The sequence below is a fragment of the Dermacentor albipictus genome, chromosome 1, assembly GCF_038994185.2.
Source record: "Dermacentor albipictus isolate Rhodes 1998 colony chromosome 1, USDA_Dalb.pri_finalv2, whole genome shotgun sequence".
Lineage (NCBI taxonomy): Eukaryota > Metazoa > Arthropoda > Arachnida > Ixodida > Ixodidae > Dermacentor > Dermacentor albipictus.
The window spans coordinates 481,161-500,854 of record NC_091821.1 but is presented as its reverse complement, the minus strand read 5'-3'; the positions used below and the strand labels follow the sequence as shown (position 1 = coordinate 500,854).

General features: G+C 46.3%; 1 protein-coding gene across 3 annotated transcripts in view; it reads left to right on the top strand.

Annotated features, from left to right (window-relative positions):
- LOC139060019 (serine/threonine-protein phosphatase 2A activator-like) overlaps window positions 1–19,694 on the top strand; it is a 361,591-nt gene that overhangs the window by 112,912 nt on the left and 228,985 nt on the right. For all 3 annotated transcript variants that reach the window (XM_070538705.1, XM_070538701.1, XM_070538699.1), the window contains 2 exons: window positions 191–308; window positions 2,840–2,939. In XM_070538705.1, coding sequence (XP_070394806.1) covers window positions 191–308; window positions 2,840–2,939 — 218 coding nt within the window. The remainder of the gene's footprint in view (window positions 1–190; window positions 309–2,839; window positions 2,940–19,694) is intronic.

Genomic DNA, 19,694 nt, shown 5'->3' with positions numbered 1-19,694 from the left:
ACAGCAAAGAAGGCTTTACATTTCAAAAATAGTGAATTCAGGTTTTATTTATACTTGTCACCATACAATCAAGAACAGTTGCTACTGCTCTAACAGATTCCACCTCCATAAAAACGGGCCGTTGCTGGGCTCTGGCAAACATTGTGTGTTCTGTCACCAGGTGGGTGATTCCGAACCTTGTGGTGTGCAGGAGAGTGTGCGGCTTTTGAGCGAGGCACTTCCAAGCAAGTTCCACCTCTCCCTCATCGAGCTGGTGCCCTACTTCAATGAGAGCTTTGGCAACATAACTCGAATTGACTATGGCACAGGTAGGAGTGGCTTCACTGTGGCATGAAGAAATTCAAACAAGTGGCGCACAGGTCACAAATAAATCACTTTGAACTGACACTGTGTATCAGTGGCTGTGGCGTTGAGCATGAGGTTGCAGGTTTGACTCCCGGCCACGGCAGCCACAATTTGATGTGGCAAAATGCAAAGACACTTCTGTACCATGCTTTGTGGGCATATATTAAAGAGCCCCAGTTGGTCAAAATTAACCCAGAGGGTGGTGTGCCTCATAACCCTGTGAAATTTCAGGATGTTTAACCCCCTCAATTTAATTCAATTTGCTGTAGCTCTTTGGCTGCTGTATGTGTTTAATTATACTAAGGTGCAGCAAATGTGTTAAAACTCCTATCTTCAAAGAATTTCCTGCTTGGCTTGTTGGCGCATGATATTTAGCCAAAAAAGTGGTGTGAAGACTGGCAATGTCGAAGAGACCCAAGACTTTGTCGATTTGTCTCTTTAAACCACGTCATATTTAAAAAGCTTTTCTATTCTATAATGCTTGACTTTCGACAGAATTAACTGGTGTCTGAAGGGGATTTACAGTGCAGTCGATGCTCACTACAACAGGCTAATTATCCAATGAGAAAGGTAAATTATATCTCAGGTCTGTTCTATCCAAAATTAGGGCTGCAGTAAGTTTGGAAATAGTGAAGCTTCATATGTACCACAGTCTAGCGTTTGATTATAAAAGCCTGGAGGCAATCATAAAAGCAAATAAAAATTGAGAATAGAAAAGAGAAAGGGACAAAATGCATATACAGAACACTTCCATTAATTCAACTTGAGTTAATTCGATTCCGACTGAAGGTCCCGGCCAGTGCCCATGCATTGATATGGGCCCAAACTTCTGTTTTTTCGATAGTAATATTGACCTTCGTTGGATAATTCATACATGACCAGTCAGCATGCACGTGCCTGACCCCTGTGATGACCTCAATAGCGACCCCTTTAGTGGCAACATCTGTCTTGGCGGGTCTGCTTTCAACATGTACCATCTTTGGCCTGCCCAAGGAACATGTTCATGTCGCTCTCAGTGTCCGATTATGGTATTCACCCGATGCACACCTTTTCTCTTCAGGAAAATTAAGCCGAAAATTGCCTCCGAGGTGCAATTGGATACGAAACCAAAATCATCTTTGCAGTGCTTGTATGTGCCTGATACGAATGTATTTCGGCGAAGCTGATGTTAAATACCATTCTGTGAAGCTGACTTTTGGAAACGGGCCGCCATTGTGCAACACATATTGGGACCTTGCCAATTTTTCTTGTTAAAAAAATCGGGTCTGCATTAGATATTTGTTTTGTTTAGGAGCTTTAATGTCATTTCTACATTAGTTTTCTGCTTTGGATGCGATGTGTTCTGTTCGGGCCAATACTGCCAAATGAATAAGCATTGTTTTGGCTCTTCTTCTGCATGTTATTTAATTTGACCTGCTGGATAATTAAGTCAATTTTCTCAGTCCCATCGGGGTCTAATAAACCAAGTCTACTGTATAGTAATAATGCAAGCACACTAGCAGCATAGCACCTTGCTGTCTATTGATTTCCATATGCTGGCTGCTGACAAATGGCAGTTTTGCATGATTTCCCTGTAGGCGGGCAAGATTTTCCTGTTCGCGAATAAATGTGCTGAAGTGATAATTCTGCCCTTGCAGCCAGCTACCTGCCATACCAGCTGGCCAAAGCATGACGCCACTACCGCGAACACTGACATAGTGGCTACAATTCTTTTTTTCATAGAAAACAATGGCCAATAGAATAAATTCATGTTAAGTTACTCTGTGAGCCCGCATGTGAGATCGCTGGACCTCGTCATGTGCTTTGCAGCCTGGACACTGCAGATAGAAGCCAATCTTTTTTGTGTGAATTGTTGCAATTTGAGGATAGAGATCTCAAACCAATACATATTGTGATCATCAGCCATTGTTTTTGAAATGCTATCGCTATGGCTTGGAAGGGAAGTAGGCTAAGCCTAGTGACACCCTCAGCACCGAGCCTACTGTGGCGAGTGATGGCGATTCATGTGCATGGTTGCCCAGAAAAGTTGCTGTTAGTTGGTGAGATGCAGTGCAGCATGTCATTGTGGGAAGCTTGCCATTAGTGCATTTGTTTCTTAAGAGAAAGTGTATTTTCATACTTTCTACTAGTGTTGGAAAAAGTTGCATACAACACACCGCAGCACACACACATCATCGCAGCATAGTATGTTGTATGTGCTTTGTCTCTACAAAAATTGCAGAAAATTTTGTATGTTCTAGCTCATAGTTTGTTATAGCAGTTGTTTCAGCAGTATTTATTGCAAAAATAATATAGCCAGCCGAAACTAAGTAAGAAAGGCCTGTTATATCTGAAAATAGGTTGTATGCAGATCCGTTGTAATGGGCATAGGCCATATCCCTCTTTGCTAGAACCTTGAGTTGCCTGCACTCTTTTTGCATCTTGCTGCAAGATGAATGCATCTCAAACCCATTTAGATCACAGTTGTGTGCAGCACTGTAATGCTGGCATGCAGGTCATGAGATGAGCTTTGCAATGTTCCTGTGCTGCCTGTTCAAAGTGGGAGCCTTGACTGAGGCCGACTCTCCCGCAGTTGTTTTGCGTGTCTTTCAGAGGTAAGTGTGTGGCTGGTGTATATTTGCCTACACTCTTGTGACCCCCAAAAAGCCCATTGATGCACCTTTCATGGTTGGTTCTTATAGCCATATGGTCTGCATTTACCATGCTCGGCATTTCACGGCAAGCATTTTATGAGACAAAGGAGTGCTGGTCACGTGGTACGACTCTGGCAAAACAATCGTGGTGTGTTCGACTCGGCTTACACAGTATGGAAGACCGCTAGCAATGGCAAACCCTCTTGCTAGCATGGTTCATTGCTGCGTAAGCCTTGCTATAGTGCTGGAGCCAAGTGGCTCTTCTGAAGAGATCCCAATGTGTTTATCAGAGCTGGTCTTGGACCCCTAGAGGGTGGGAACAAACCCCATATGGTCAGGCTGTACATGCACACCGGCCACCACGTGTTTGGAAAGATGCGCCTCTTTAAAATGAAGATACCTCCAGAGGGACGCTGCCTAATGCCCCTCTTTTAGATGCTCTTACCTTCCCTGACTTAAAGCAAAAATTCTGTTCATGCTTCCACTCCTTGGCTTCTGTCAAAACTTGATTTTTCATTTCGCTCTGTGGTGGTGGCAGTAATTGTGCTTCACCAAGTTTACTGCTGCCTGCTCACACCTGCGCAATTGGCATTCGTGTGCATTTGTTTCGGATTGTCGGAAAAATTTATTTGTGTCTCGTTTCTTGTCACGAGCATTTCTGCAAGATGCTCACCTGCGCAGATGGTGTGGGTGTGCACTGACCTTTTACAGCGAAGCTGTTTACCTGATGGACCTGCATGAATGAGCCGTATACGAGGTCTTGTGAGAGGGGTTTCTGGGCTGGCTAACATCCGTAAAATGAACAAAAATGATGGTGGTGCTGCATGCTTTCGTAGGGGGGTTATCTGGGCTGGCTAATCTCCATAAAGTGAACAAAAAAGATGGCGCCGCTACGTGCTCTCGAAGGGGGGTTATCTGGGCTCGTTAATGTCCGTAAAGTAAACAAAAAAAAATGGCGGCGCTGCATGCTCTCGTAAGAGGGTTATCTGGGCTGACTAATGTCCGTAAAGGGAACAAAAAAGATCCTTCCCCTTAACCAAAGGGTTGTCGTCGATGCTGCTGGGCCGAAACTGGATTCGCGCACTGGGCATTCGTCTGCCGGAGTACCAAAAGCAATCCTGCATGAGGTGAAAGACGTCCCAAGCCTCCGATACGCCCGGGAGACTCTCAATTCTTTACTGAACTTTCCGATTGTATGATTGCTGTCTTATAGCTCCCAAAAAGTGGTCTCTGTTCGCGCAATAATGGTTTTTGCGAAACCGGCACTGCAGAATCTACAGCCACATCGTAATTGTCAGCATCACCAACAACGGCCGCGCTAGCACAATCGGTATCATCGATTAAGCAGCAGCCAACTACGATGCCTAGTAAGCCGACCAAAGCAAGAGCCAATGTAGCTATTGCCACGGCCGGATTGACTCTCTCCTCCGCGCTCCCTGAGCGCGGAGGAGAGAGTGAGTCGAGTCCGGCCGTGCTATTGCATTTCAAGCATGCCTTCCTGCATGGTGCATCTTGTTGCTGCTCCTTGTGTGTACAATTAGTGTTGGCTAGGCCGCCTGTGTTCGGTGCACCATGTAAAGTTAGAATCTTCATGTGCTTGATGCCATGGCGCTATCAAAGTGCAAGAAAAGGTATTTGCAGAAGTTTTTGCGATCTTATACTTCTGAATTTCCGTGCTTTTTGACATCAAGAAAAGAGCATTTTGCATTTTGTACAAAGTGTGGATGCGACGTCAGCGTGCACGTTTCCACGGCGAAGCATCAAGGCTATGTTCGCACTGCTGAGCAGCAAGGCAACATAGTGAACTTTTTCTGGAAGTGCGACGAGAGTGTCGTACGTGTGGAGTGCCTGTTTATGGGATTCCTTGTCAAGCACAACCTACCCCTTAGTGTCAGTGACTGCGTTGGGCCTCTTCTACGGAAAATGTTTCCGAAATACGACGAGGCGAAGCGCTATGGATGTGGACGCAACTTTGAAACGCAACTCTGAAGAATGCGGAGGTTGCCAACCTGAAATTAATTTCACAGGCATCGCTTTCTACTCTTCGTTTCTTTATTCAGAGTTTCCCTCAGCTGCTGCCCTGAGATTCCTATGAATCTGCTGAAGACGCTTTAGATGCTCTCAAAGCTGGGCACGGCAGCGCAGTTGCGATGGTGGCATCTAATCCTTTCGTCTTCGTTGTGCAGCTTTTCTTCGTCCTGCTGTGTTCCGTGGCAGGGGTGCGCACGGACCATACTGACCACGCCAGCTTCGCGCAGGCCAACCAGACCGGTGCACGAGATATCATGGTCAAAAATATGCACCTTCAGGATGGTTTTCGCGACTCACCATGGGACAGCAGGATACGTCACTCGACAGCGCCTGCGCAGCTGCATGGCCAACAAGCAGCGCCTCACCACAGCACCTATATAAAAGGCCTCCCTCGGCACAACGGCTTCATTGGGCATGGCAGCGCAGTTGCGATGGTGGCATCTAATCCTTTCGTCTTCGTTGTGCAGCTTTTCTTCGTCCTGCTGTGTTCCGTGGCAGGGGTGCGCATGGACCATACTGACCACGCCAGCTTCGCGCAGGCCAACCAGACCGGTGCACGAGATATCATGGTCAAAAATATGCACCTTCAGGATGGTTTTCGCGACTCACCATGGGACAGCAGGATACGTCACTCGACAGCGCCTGCGCAGCTGCATGGCCAACAAGCAGCGCTTCACCACAGCACCTATATAAAATGCCTCCCTCGGCACAACGGCTTCATTGGGCACGGCAGCGCAGTTGCGATGGTGGCATCTAATCCTTTCGTCTTCCTTGTGCAGCTTTTCTTCGTCCTGCTGTGTTCCGTGGCAGGGTTGCGCACGGACCATACTGACCACGCCAGCTTCGCGCAGGCCAACCAGACCGGCGCACGAGATATCATGGTCAAAAATATGCACCTTCAGGATGGTTTTCGTGACTCACCATGGGACAGCAGGATACGTCACTCGACAGCGCCTGCGCAGCTGCATGGCCAACAAGCAGCGCCTCACCACAGCACCTATATAAAAGGCCTCCCTCGGCACAACGGCTTCATTGGGCATGGCAGCGCAGTTGCGATGGTGGCATCTAATCCTTTTGTCTTCGTTGTGCAGCTTTTCTTCGTCCTGCTGTGTTCCGTGGCAGGGGTGCGTACGGACCATACTGACCACGCCAGCTTCGCACAGGCCAACCAGACCGGCGCACGAGATATCATGGTCAAAAATATGCACCTTCAGGATGGTTTTCGCGACTCACCATGGGACAGCAGGATACGTCACTCGACCGCGCCTGCGCAGCTGCACGGCCAACAAGCAGCGCCTCACCACAGCACCTATATAAAAGGCCTCCCTCGGCACAATGGCTTCATTGGGCACGGCAGCGCAGTTGCGATGGTGGCATCTAATCCTTTCGTCTTCGTTGTGCAGGTGAGACGATATGGTTTATGCTTTCGATCAAACGACCCATTTCTGCTATTGCTGCCGTGCCCACGGACTCTCCTTTCCGCTGATTCGGTCGGTTGTATTTTGACTTGCATCGACATCACATTGTATTTGAGAGAACTGCTATTGTTGTGCGGTGATATAGAATCCAACCTGGGACCTGACATAAACCAGATTGCCAAACAACTTAAGGACATAGCCGCTGACATTAAAGATATCAAAGAGGGACGCCTCGTTCAGATGGATCAAAAGTTAGACGTATTAACAGCAATCGAGGCAAAGGTGTCATTCTTTGAATGTGAGATAACAGATATGAAGGTGCGCTTGCAAAGACTTGAAGAGAGAGCCGAAGACTTAGAAAATCGGAGCAGACGAGCAAACCTATTAGTATATGGCCTCCCTGAAACAGAGGGAGAAAGCAGTGAAAGCCTAGAAATGGCTGTGAACCACAACATAATTAAGAACACCCTTGGTCTGGACCCCGTTGGTATTGAGCGCATCCACCGTTTAGGTAGATATTCAAGAAATAAAACTAGACCAATCATATTCAGACTTCTCGACACTAGACATAAGACTCAAATATTGCGAAAAGGCTACAAGCTCAAAGGCTCCAACTTGTCTATCGGAGAGGATTTCAGCCGCAAAATGCGGGAGACTAGAAAAAAACTCTGGGATAGTGCAAAACCCAATCGGGAAAAACACGAGAAGGTCTCTTTATCCTATGATAAGCTCTACATTAATGATCGCGTATTCATTTGGGATCACGAAAAAAATGAAAGGGTGTCACTACAAAAAAACATAGAAAGAAATCGTCCATCAACCCGAAGTCAAACAAATTTAAGACCCTAACAAAGAAACTTGAGACCCTAACAGTGCTTAACATAAATGCGAGAAGCATAGTAAACAAGGTAGAACTCCTGGAAGGACTGTTACTTGAACACAATCCGGATATAGTGGCCATCACTGAAACCTGGCTATCCCCAGATATCTTCAATCAAGAGATATCTCCACCAGGGTACTCTGTTATCCGTAAAGATAGGCTGTCTCGTGGTGGTGGCGTGGCCCTACTTCTTAAGAATGATATTCCATTCGTTCCACTCCCCGAAGTCTCCAACGCGGAGGCTGTATTTTGTAAAATATTGTACAATGATACCGGTATATTTACTGGTTGCGTCTATCGAAGCCCTACTAGTGGATCCGAAGGCGTGCTTGCTTTGCAGGAGTATATGCAATTCCATGTTCGTACTAGTAGAGTGATCCTCATGGGGACTTCAATTTACCTGATCTGAACTGGAGTACCATGCACTACACTTCAGCCACATCCGCAGCACTTACCGATTTAATGCCAAACTTCAACCTCAACCAGGTAGTCGACCAGCCAACTCGCTCACAAGGCTCTACGAATAGCATACTTGATCTCATACTCATAAGTAACCATTTCCCTCTTCACGCAATTGAGATGACAATAGTCGGTGGTATATCGGACCACGACATACCTAAATGTAAGCTTTCGCTAGAAGGCAACATAAAGAAGCTAAACCTGGAGCGTGTTGTACTTGATTTTCGCAGAGCAGCTCATGACTGTATTGTCACTCACCTGGCACACGAGTTTGATGCTTTTCTCCAAGCAGCTTCAGAAACGTGTTGTGACGTCAACACTTTGTGGCATCAATTTAAGTCAGTCGTACTACACTGCACAACAAACTTCATCCCGATGAAACGTTGCAAACCACAAAAGAAAAACCCATGGATATCGCGTGAGGTCCTTCAAGCGAAGCGTAAAGTAAAAAGACTTAGACATACTATTAAAAGAAAAGGGCCGAATCAATCTCTGAAAGACAATCTGACCTCCGCTCTCGCTGACTTCAAAGGAAAGTTAAAAAATGCAAAACATCACTATTTCAGCACAACATTCCCCGACTTCATTACCAACAATCCACACAGGTTTTGGAAATACTTTCGCCCGTGTTTAGGTGGCTCACCCGAACGGTCTCTAGAAGAGAAAACAGCTCGAGCAAACACATTCAACAAATTTTTCTTCTCGGTTTTCACTTCAGACAATGGCTTACTTCCCTCCCTACCCTGCCCACCTAAAACCATCGATTCATTAAGCATAACGAATGCCGGTATTCTTAATCTGTTGCTTAATATCGACATCAAGAAAGCTAACAGGCCAGATGATATCCCGAACGAATTTCTAAAAACGTATGCAGAATGGTGTAGCCAATACCTTGCCATTATATACCGCAAATCACTCGAGTCCGCACAACTACCAGATGACTGGAAAAAAGCGAAGGTGATTCCAATACATAAATCCGGCGACAGCAACGAACCTTCCAACTACAGGCCAATCTCACTTATCAGCACATCTTGTAAAATATTGGAACATATTATCTTCAAACACATCACTACATTTCTCGAGCAAGAACATATATTAATACCTCAACAACACGGCTTTAGAAGTGGCCTCTCAACGGTCACACAACTAACCGAAGTGGTCCATGACCTTGCGCTCAGCCTAAACAACCGAAGCCAGACAGACATGATCCTCCTCGACTTCAGTGAAGTGTTTGATTGTGTAAGCCATGTAAAATTAGTTGCAAAACTGGAGGCTGCAATCGGAGGTGGTCAGATTACTGCATGGATAAAAAACTTTTCATCACATCGAACACAATATGTTATTGTAGATAACACCCCTTCCAGGTCTGTAGCTGTCACCTCCGGTGTTCCCCAAGGGTCAGTACTGGGCCCATTGCTATTTTTGATCTTTATTAACGACATTGCTGCTAACATTGAATGTGACATTAAGCTCTTCGCGGACGATTGTATTATTTATAAAGAAATTGTCAGTTACGCAGACCACTTATTATTAAACAGAGCACTCGATTTGGTGTGCAATTGGTGTAAAGAGTGGCAAATGTCAATTAACACCACTAAATCTGTATGCATGTCCTTTACAACAAAAAAGAAGCCTTCAGAATTTTCTTACGCCCTCGGTGGCACTTGCCTGAATAAAGTAAATAACCATAAATACCTAGGTTTGACATTCTCTTCTACCCTTTCTTGGAACCTACATATTGATAATATTACCTCAGTCGCATTATACAAGCTTTTTTTCCTTAGACGATGTTTACGCCTTGCACCGAAACACACCAGACTACTAGCCTATACAACTTTTTTTCGCCCCGTCTTAGAATACGCTAACATCATCTGGTTTCCACACACATCAACTAACATATCAAAACTAGAAAAGGTGCAAAGAAAAGCTGTGAGGTTCATTTTTAACAAATACAGTCCCTATGACTCCCCTACAAACCTCTTAGCTGATGCAGGTCTTAAAACACTATCTGTTAGGGCCAGACACGCCCGCTTAAAATTCATCTACCAACTAATGCACGACAGTTATAAGATAGACCGAACTAAGTACGTTACTTTGTCTACATCACGCCTGTCGCGAAAAAAATCACCCATTTACACTAAACCAGTACAGTATTCGCAATGACACGTTCAAGTTTTCACTTTTCCCACGTGCGATCAGAGAATGGAATCTCCTCCATTCAGACATAGTTTCCTCTCCGTCACTTTCATCGTTTATTAACCTACTGGAGACATCAGAGAAGACACCACTTAACACACCCACATATCTTAATCTTAACCCACATATCTGTAATACTTATTTCTGCGCGTAGAATGTATGCATTTCAAACCCCAAACTCGCCGCTTCTGCGCGGTTATCTGTTACCTGTATAAGTTCTCTGATCTTACAAGTGTCATTCATTCGCTATTTTTTATATAAATTCTAGTAATACAATATTGTTATATTGTTATACTAACTACATTGTTATATTGTTATGGCCATATTGTTATACCAACCAAAAGTATTGTATTAATGGTGATTTCTGCAGTAGTTAAGGAAGCGTTTTTCCTTTTTTTTCTTTAATGTACCATGTAACATGACCTGTTTGTTTCTTTCTGTAAAATTGTGCCCACCTGCTTTTGTCTCAACTGAGACTGGCAGTGTTGCAAATAAATAAAAAAGCTGAGTTTGCCCCACTACAGGCATACAGTCTTCCAGAGGACATTCTGAATGAAGAAAGGTGGGATGTGCAATGGTCTATGGTTGGAAAAATGAAAAACACTGATGGAAAATATGTTTCACCGAGTTGCTAAGGTGATGCTGGATTTACTCGTGATACCACATAGCAACGCAGAGTGTGAGACGATTTTTAGCACGGCGCGAAAAACAAGGACTGAGCTCCGCTCATCAATGTGCAACACAACCGTCCAACACCTGCTGCTAGTGAAGGGCCGTCAGTCTGGACCATGTTTTGAGCAAAGCTACGCCGACAAATTTTTGAAGTGAGCAATGTCTGCTACTGCAAGGTCCTGCAAAAGTACTCATCGAACGCTGCCTGAAAGTTTGAACGAACCCCTCACCCCCCCCCCCCCCCCCGTTGACGCAAATAAAGTCTCCCGATTTTTTATCTCGGCAGGTTGGCAGGTATATCTTAATGATATTTTCAGGATAGACTCGTAGCAAAATCATTAGCAGAACTACAATATTTCGTGCACTTCTGGTCACTGGTTCTCAGTTCTCAAGCTTAGAACGACATAAAGCTGAGCTAGTTGGTAAGGATTCATTATGCAAAAAAGAGGCGAGGCATGCAGACAGGACACCAGAGTAGAGAAGGCATTCGTGTTGTCCACTTCTCTAGTGTCCTGTCTGCACGCCTCACCTCTTTTTTGCATAATGTTTCTGAAGTTACAGTAGTTTGTCAGAATGGTAAGGTTCGTTACTGCGCAACACAAGACAAGGACAAAAGATGGTATAAAAGAACGACACGGCGCTGAGCCGTTTTATACCTTCTTTTGTCCTTGCCTTGTGTTGCGCTGTAACAAACCTTACCATGAATCCCAATCAACTGGCCCAACTTGCCGTCTTGATATCAGAATGGTGCACATGGTTTTTATCATTCCAGACCTGGAGAATTTTCAAGAGGTGCTGCAACTGTGAAATTCACTATGATGATTCTCAGATGGATGCCTCGGGACAAGACGGAGCCATGTTTAAAAATTCCCTTGCTAAAAAATTTTAGCAGCCCACCAAATTTAGTGTTGGTGATTAAGATTTCATCAATCAAATTTTGATAATATATCACAAATCACAGACACAATAATAAAACAAAATGGGCTTGTCTTGCCCTAAGAAATTTATTCAGACACACAATAAAAAAAAAAACTTCTGGAAATCTGATTATAGTTAGAGATATGCTGGAACAAGCAGCCTCACCAGCCACAAAATTCATCTTGAGGAAATGAGCTTTGAAAGTTTTGAGCGCATATATTAATCTAAAATGACCCTGCAGCATAACTGCGGATGTCATTAGGCACTCTCTTCTTTTTTCTCTTCTTCTTTTCCACCTTCTCTTGCGATTGCTTCTTGGCACTTCTTCAAGTGCAGAGAATCTTTGTCGGCTGCCCGTTGAATGGCCAGGTGGCCAGGTGTTAGCCCTACTGATGAACATAGCCCTTGGGTGGCCCTGTGGTAGCCAGCATTATATCTTATAACTGCCTCATGCAGTGCTGTCTCCACAGCAATCAGCGATGCATGCTGCTCTTTGGGCATGAGGGACCACAGCACGGAGTGAAATGATTCTGATGCATTCTGCATCTCTGCTCCCAGGCAGCATTGCAAAAGGGAAGCCTGTGAGAGGCACTCATAAACAGGTAGGAGTGCTTCTGCAACATAGCCTGGAAGATTGTACTGATGCTTCGGAGGTGGGACGCCATCACTCTTGCTGGCGTTTTGATGACACCACGAGTCTGCACCCTCGGGGCACAAGTCGTGGTGAAGATCCTCGTCCGTCGATGTCACGTGGTGGTACGATGCAATCACTGCACGCTGCATTGCAGCCACATCATTGGAATTGTTCTGTAGGGCCCAGCCATAATAGTTGGTCAACTTTTCGATGAAGGCCTTTGTCAGCCTGCCTTTACCTCCTTGTCACTTTTCTGCACAAGGTTGTGCAGTGCTGTCCCCATCCTCTTCTGGGTGTGGTTCAGGCATTCCTCTTTCGGAATGGGGACCATTTTCTTGCACAAGGGCAGAGAAGGTGGCACTGTCTCCGTCTCAGTCAGAAACGAGCATTGTGTAACGGAGGTTGTGCTTTGGCACCGAACGTGAGAAAAGGATGACAGCTGCCTTGACCTCCATCCAGCCTGCGTAGCCTGGGTCTCCAGGCTTTGGTCCTACTTGGCAACCAAGGCCCTGGTTCGATAAAACAATAGTGTCCAAGGCAAGGCCCATATGATATTCAATTATTGCACCAACTCCAATATGGGACGTGTGGCCATGCTTGTGCCATGTTCCATCAAAGTTTACTGGGATATCCCTGCTGAATATGGAATTTCCTTGAATATGGAACTTCTCTATGCACTGTGTCTGCGGTTCCCTGAAGTTCTTCAAGTGCTTCTGAAAAGCCTTATGATGCAGGCCACGATGGGACACATTCATCACTGCCCAAAAGTCATTGAGAGCTGTTTGTCCCTTCCCTGTCTGTTTTGTTGCCACAATTGCTCTTATATTCACGTCAAAAGCCATTGAGTCATCCTGACGGGCAGAACTCCACAAACTTGCAACTACTCCACAATCTAAACATAGCAGGTCAAGCTTTGTTGCTAGTCCAAGTTGGGTGCCTCCTTGAACCTTGATCCCAGTCGCGAAGCACCGCTGGCACGGAGGCCCGGATAGCAGGTCACCTAGGGCATCCTTTTGCACAAGGAGAAATTTTTCGCCTTCACTTGTAGCGGTGGCAGCTTCAGGATTGCGCTCCATTGCTTTAAATTTTCGCTCCGTCGCTGACATAGCGCCAAGTTCTCGTTGCACAGCAGCGCATTCTTTATCTGCCGCCTCTTTCTCCTCACACGTCAGAAAACATGTTTTCAAGTGCACAGTGGACAACGCGATCGCACTGTCCGATGCAGATGAAAGAGAAGATGTGGAAGCCGCTGTCGATGAGCACAAAACACCAGGGGCACCTGTCACGATAAATTCTTGCACTGGTGGAGCAGGAGTCACGTTGCTAGAAGCGTCGCCGCAACCACGCCCTTGTGTAGATGAAGCAGAAGCTGCCCCACAGGAACCATCAGCGGGATCATCGTCGGTGCACGGGCGAGTGGCGAGGTTCGCCATGTGGGCGTGCTTCATAGAACGCTTCCTTCCACCGAACGCTTGTAGCGTCTTGAGTTTCTTTGGGCGCATCGTGGCCGACTGCACAACAATCAGCAGGCTAAACGCAGCAACAGTCTCATTAGGAGGGTTGAAAATCGTCTCGTAAAGACGGTAGAAACTTGGAGAATATGCGAACGGCTGCAAAGATAGACGATGGCAAGTGGAACACACAAAGGGCACCGGCGATGGAGGAGCCAAAACAGACGACTGCCGGACACATTATGCAGGAGACCACTACATCATTGCACGCAGCAGCCAGTGGGAGTTGTGGGCTCCCTTGTGTCCTTGAGGAGTACGCGCTTCGCCCAATCTAAGGTCCCTCTAATTTTCAAGATAGTGACATCTGCTGCGTGCGCCACCTAGGAAGTTCTTGTAGCAGATGGTGCCCACGCTAAACCGCGGCGCCGTGGCATTCGTGAGGTGAAAAAATATCTGCACACGTGTGGAAATAATGCCTACTGGTGCCTAACTGTGGTGAAAAACGAAAGAAGGACCTGAACTGCTAAATCTAGTCCTTTAATTTCAAATGAGCGCTGAAAGAAAAACGCTAAAGGGAGCGGAACGAGGGCCTGATCGCTTCGATTCCACATGTTTACATTTCGTTCGTTAGCATTCAATCACCGAGCGAGCCTTGGTGATAGCTTGCACTTAATCCCGTTTGCTCTGTTAATTATTTTGCTTGTAAGTGTGCTGCGTACACATAGCGGTTACTTTGAATGAAGAATTCATGTAAAAAAGAAGGCTGACAGTCCCTTGGACCGAAAAACTTTCGACATAATGTTGCTGAAACGTGCGACCCTCACGGTAACTAAAGAACATCTTGTGTATGTGTGTGTGTGTGGAAACGAGTGCGTCAACAGTCTTCTTGCCGCTGAGTGTGTCTGTCATGTAGCGATTACACGACGACTGTTGTCTTGTAGTTCAATGCTACGAGGCAGTGCAACTGTCGTGACATTCTGAAGCGGAGGTATCGTGTCAGCGAGTCTCCTCGATAGTGTTCAAGCTGCCAGAGCGATCTAATCTCGCGGCACACTAACATCGAGCGTAGTGTGTGCGCGTGTATGAATGCAGTTGACTGTTCTCGTGAACTGTGCGATGTCGCCACGTAAACTTAAATCATGATGCGCGTTGTGTTTATGCCTTCTCGCCTCCATGCACCGCTAAAGCCCCGTAAGAATTAGAGGGCCCTTATACGAAATACATGCGGATTGGCCTAGCTATTACTGCACTGTGTTTTGCTGGCAATCCGTGTATCGGTTCTGGCATTTTTCTTATGTTCATTTGCAGTTGTTTGTTTTTCTTCAGTAAAATGGCATCGCCACTTATTGAAACATCTTCGAGTGTAAGGAAAAATTGGAAGGAACGAGCTTGCAGCTGTATGTAGTGTACTTTAATATATTGTATCATGCTTTATTATTTGATGGCCAATAGCAGTGGCTATGCAGTATTTGTTTTTAAAAGTAGAGTAATGCAGGCACTTAGGAATATATTTATTCACATAATCAATGCACCAAATACGATTAGAATATGCAGAGTTAGAAATGACTTTTTGGACATATTGTAAAGCGCAGTTAATAACGTGCGCACAAACACAGGAAAGTGTCAAAGTAGGATTCGCTGCCAAAAGTTGCTGAAATTGTGCACGTAACGCAATGCGGATAATTGTCAGCGAGTTAATGCGCTTCTGCTCCACTATTTACTTGCATGCTAGGTCATACTGCACTTGCTAAGTCAACGGGCTCATAATGCACTAAAATCAATAATCGCTACAAACTTTGGCTGTCAACATTCATGCGCGCGAATGAAATACTATTGCAGCTCTGCACACACACGTGTATACTTTCTCTCTCACCTTCGTATTGCTCTATGTTAATTTCCTTGCATGGTCGTACAGTTATCGACGCTTCAGTCTTTCCGTCCAATTCTATGCGACCACATTTATCTTCTGGTTAGGTTTTGTTTGCCGCACGGGATGCAAAATAACTTCTTGCCGTCCTCCGTCTGATCTCGGCACCCACCCGCACAGCAACAAGGCATTTTGGTCCTTCGCATCCTAGGTCATACTGAGCTATTCAGCGGGCTCATAATGAACTAAAATAAATATTCACCACAAACTTCGGCCATCAACATTCATGCGCACGAGTGAAATACTATCACAGCTCTACACATGCACGTGTATACTTTCTATCGCACCTTCGTATTGTTCTACGTTACTTGCCTCGCATAGTCGTGCAGTTAGCGACGGTTCAAAGTTCTTCCGTTAAATTCTGTGCAACCATAATTTTCTTCTGGTTAGGTTCTGGTTGCCGCGCGGGATGCAAAATAACTTCTTGCCATCCTTCGTCCGGTTTCGGCACTCAACCGCACAGCAAGAAGGCATTTCGGCCCTCCCGGAATGAAATTATCGCAGCAATGTGCATAGCACAACAGGCGAAACACGCGCACTTTGCCCGGCGCGCAGGAACTTTCATGGCTCTTCTCGTCTCAGCCGCGGTATACTTGAAACCTCTTCCAAGCCCTGCAGTCATGAACGATTTGCGCCTCTGCCGTGCTGCCGCCGCCGCAGGTGGCGAAAAAAAAAAAAGAAGCACAAGAATGCATGAACGAAATAACAAAACGGTGGCACTTGGGGCAGCGGTGGAGAAAGAAAAAGCACGAAAAATGCATGAACAGAACAACAACAAAATGGCGGTGCTTGGGGGAGCGGTGGAGATATGGCGTTTGCGCCAAGTTTGCGCAAACCATTTTGAGGCCATTTGAGCCCCACTTGCCACTCGAGGGCTGCCGCGGCTCATTATAGACTTTATTTGAAATAGTTTTGCGATGAATTAAATGTTGATATTTACAGAAATGGTAGGTTATAAGACATACTTCCCAAATATGTAGTTTTCCAAAAATCTACTTTTTCACGATTTTTTGGTTTTCAAATGCCGCGTCTCCTCTTAAAATGAGCTTTGCGGAAATGTTCGTCTGACCCACTGTTCCCAAGCTCTGCGCAGAATAGCACTTACGCAGTCGCGCCCAGCAATATTTTTTTTTGTATTGTGATAAAGACTTGCTTTTAAGGCCCAGCAATCCGGCGAAAACTTCATGTCCTACATTGATGATATTGCCGACCCCTGCTGTCGCCTCAACCCTGCTATGTCCGAAGCTGATAAAATCAGACGCATCTTGAAGAGAATTGAGGACGACACCTTTCAAATGCTCATTGCCAAAAATCCCCAAACTGTCCTGGATGTCATTCACTACTGCCAGAGCTACAAATTGCGGAAACAGCGCATTTCTATGTGCCTCCCGAGCTCTGACACAGCCAACATGTCAGCATTAACTGTAGGCGCCATTACTACTGACGTCATGATGTTAATGCAGCAAATACAGCAGTTTATCCGAGAAGTGGCATGACAATTGTCCCTTGTTCCCTGTGTCCCGGACTCCATGCAGGCGCTTGCTCCGACGCTATGGCAAGCCATAGAGGAGCAAATTCTGAGGCTCTGCCAACTTCCTACCAGCATCCACCTGTTTCCGCACCTCTGACCTATGCTGAAGTTGCAGGCAGGCAGTCACCAGCAATGCTACTTGGCACGGATCCTGGTTGACTAGCAAATGCCTTATACGCTGTGCATGTGCCTCTCCACCTGAACCCGCCACCTTTTCTCTGTCCCGCACCACGTCCCATAATCCTTGCACACCCTGGACAACAGGCCTGTCTGCTACTTCTGTTGTCTACCTGGCCATGTTGCACATTTCTGTCGTCGTGACTTCCGTACTAGTGCGGGCAAAGAAAATCGAGGCTACTTTACTCAATTTCCTGAAGACACGTTGAGTGTTCTCGTCGACAGCATTACTCCTGTTACCACCGCTGATTTGTCCTCCTTAGAGGCCTTCCTTCTGTCAATTGATTCCAAACTCCCACCTGCCCAGCGTACCCAACTCTTGGAGCTCCTCAACTGCTTTTGAATGTTGTTCGATCATAAGCAGTCTTGCTTGGGCTGCACATCTGCCACCGTTCACCACATTGACACTGACACCCATGCACTTCCATGCCAGCGTCCATACCAAGTTTCTCACGCTGAACACCGTGTCATTGACGAACAAGTCAATGATGTGCTTCATCGGGGCATTATTCAGCTTTAGCACAGCCCTTGGGCCTCCCCAGTTGTGCTGGTGAAGAAAAAGGACAGTGGCATCAGATTTTGCATTGATTATAAGTGCCTAAACCAGACCATGTGAAAAGATGTTTATCTGCTGCCCAGAATCGACGACTCTCTTGACTGCTTGTAAGGAGCAGAGTTATTTTCCTCTTTGAACCTTGATCTGGGTACTGGCAGGTCTCTATGAATGAAACTGACCATCCCAAGACTGCGCTTGTAAGCCCAGACAATCTATATGAGTTTAATGTGATGCCATTCAGTCTTTGTGATGTGCCTGCCACCTTCGAACGTCTCATGGGCAACATTCTTGGAGGCCTCAAATGGCACATGTGTCTTTGCTACCTGGACAATGTAGTAGTCTTTTCGAAGGAATTTGGCTCCCATCTGACCCGCCCCACAAGCATTCTGACTTGCCTTTCAGACACTGGACTGCAGCTTAAATTGAAAAAGTGCCACTTTGCCGCCCACCGGCTTACCATCTTAGGCCATGTTGTCAGAAGGACGGTTTCCTTCCCGACCCTGCAAAGCTTCGTGCCGTCGCCTAGTTCCCCAGGCTGTCTACGCTGAAAGAAATCCGTAGCTTTATAGGCCTGTGTTCACACTTTCGCTGATTCGTGCATAAGTTTGCGTCCGTAATCGCCCCCTTAACGCAGCTGCTTGCCAACAGCCAGGGCATCTCGGCATGGTCTACTGCTTGCGAAGACATGTTCACCACATTACGCCATCTTCCAATATCCCCACCTATTCAACGTCACTTTGACCCAGACACTCCTACAGAAATCCACACGAACGCTAGTGGAGTAGGCCATGGCGCTATTCTTGCCCAGTGTAAGTCTGGCTTCGAAGAGTATGTTGTCCTTACATCAGCCACACTCTCACCAAAGCCGAAACAAACTATTTGGTCACTGAAAAAGAATGTCTTGCAATCATTTGGGCAAGCACCAAATTTTGACCTTATGTATATTGGCATGCGCTAGTTACGCTAGAAGCCGAGGAGGAAGTATGCATGGTAGCTGCTGCAGAAACGAACAGTCAACGGCCGTTCACTTGGAACTGACTGCTTGCCTTTTTCTCTCGCGACAAACTGGTGGAGGTGCTGGGTACACATCCACTGTATGCCTACTGGACCTGAACCAGAAGCTACCAACGCCAGTACCTCGGGGATGGCAGAAATCCATTGAAGCTGCCGACACCTCCAAGGTCTTCCCCCGCATTACAGTCCCCTGGCAAGCTCCTTGAGGAAAGTGTCAACAACAGCTGCAAGCCAAACCAAGGGGATCCCAAATACTGCTGTACCATGCATTATCAACATGCCTCGCGAGCCTAACCCATTCCACAGTGACGCCTTTGAGGACGTTGAAGACTGGTTGGACCATTTTGACCGGGTCGCCGCCTTTAACGCCTAGGACGATTGGCACAAGTTGAAGAACGTCTGCTTTTCCCTTTTAGACGTGGCAAGAGTATGGTACGAGAATTACAAAGCCTCATTTACCAGCTGGCAGGAGTTTTATCAACTGCTTCACGATTCCTCCAGCACCCCCGAAAGGAAAGAAAAAGCTGAACAGGCACTGTCTTCGACATTCCAAATGCCGAACGCAAACGTCACCATGTTCATCGAAGACATGGCGCGATTGTTCCATCGGGCTGACCCACTAATGCCAGAAGAAAAGAAGGTGCGTCTGTTAATGCGAGGCATAAAAGAACAGCTTCTCATAAGCCTTAAGCGCAATCTTCCTACAACAGTGTCTCAGTTCATTCGGGAAGCAACAGTCATGGACCGTATGCTTCGGCAGCGGCTCCAGAACGAATGCCAGCATGAACGCCAGACCACCATGACTGCTGCATGCTCTCTCGTACCTGCAGATGATGACAGGGGGAGTCCTTT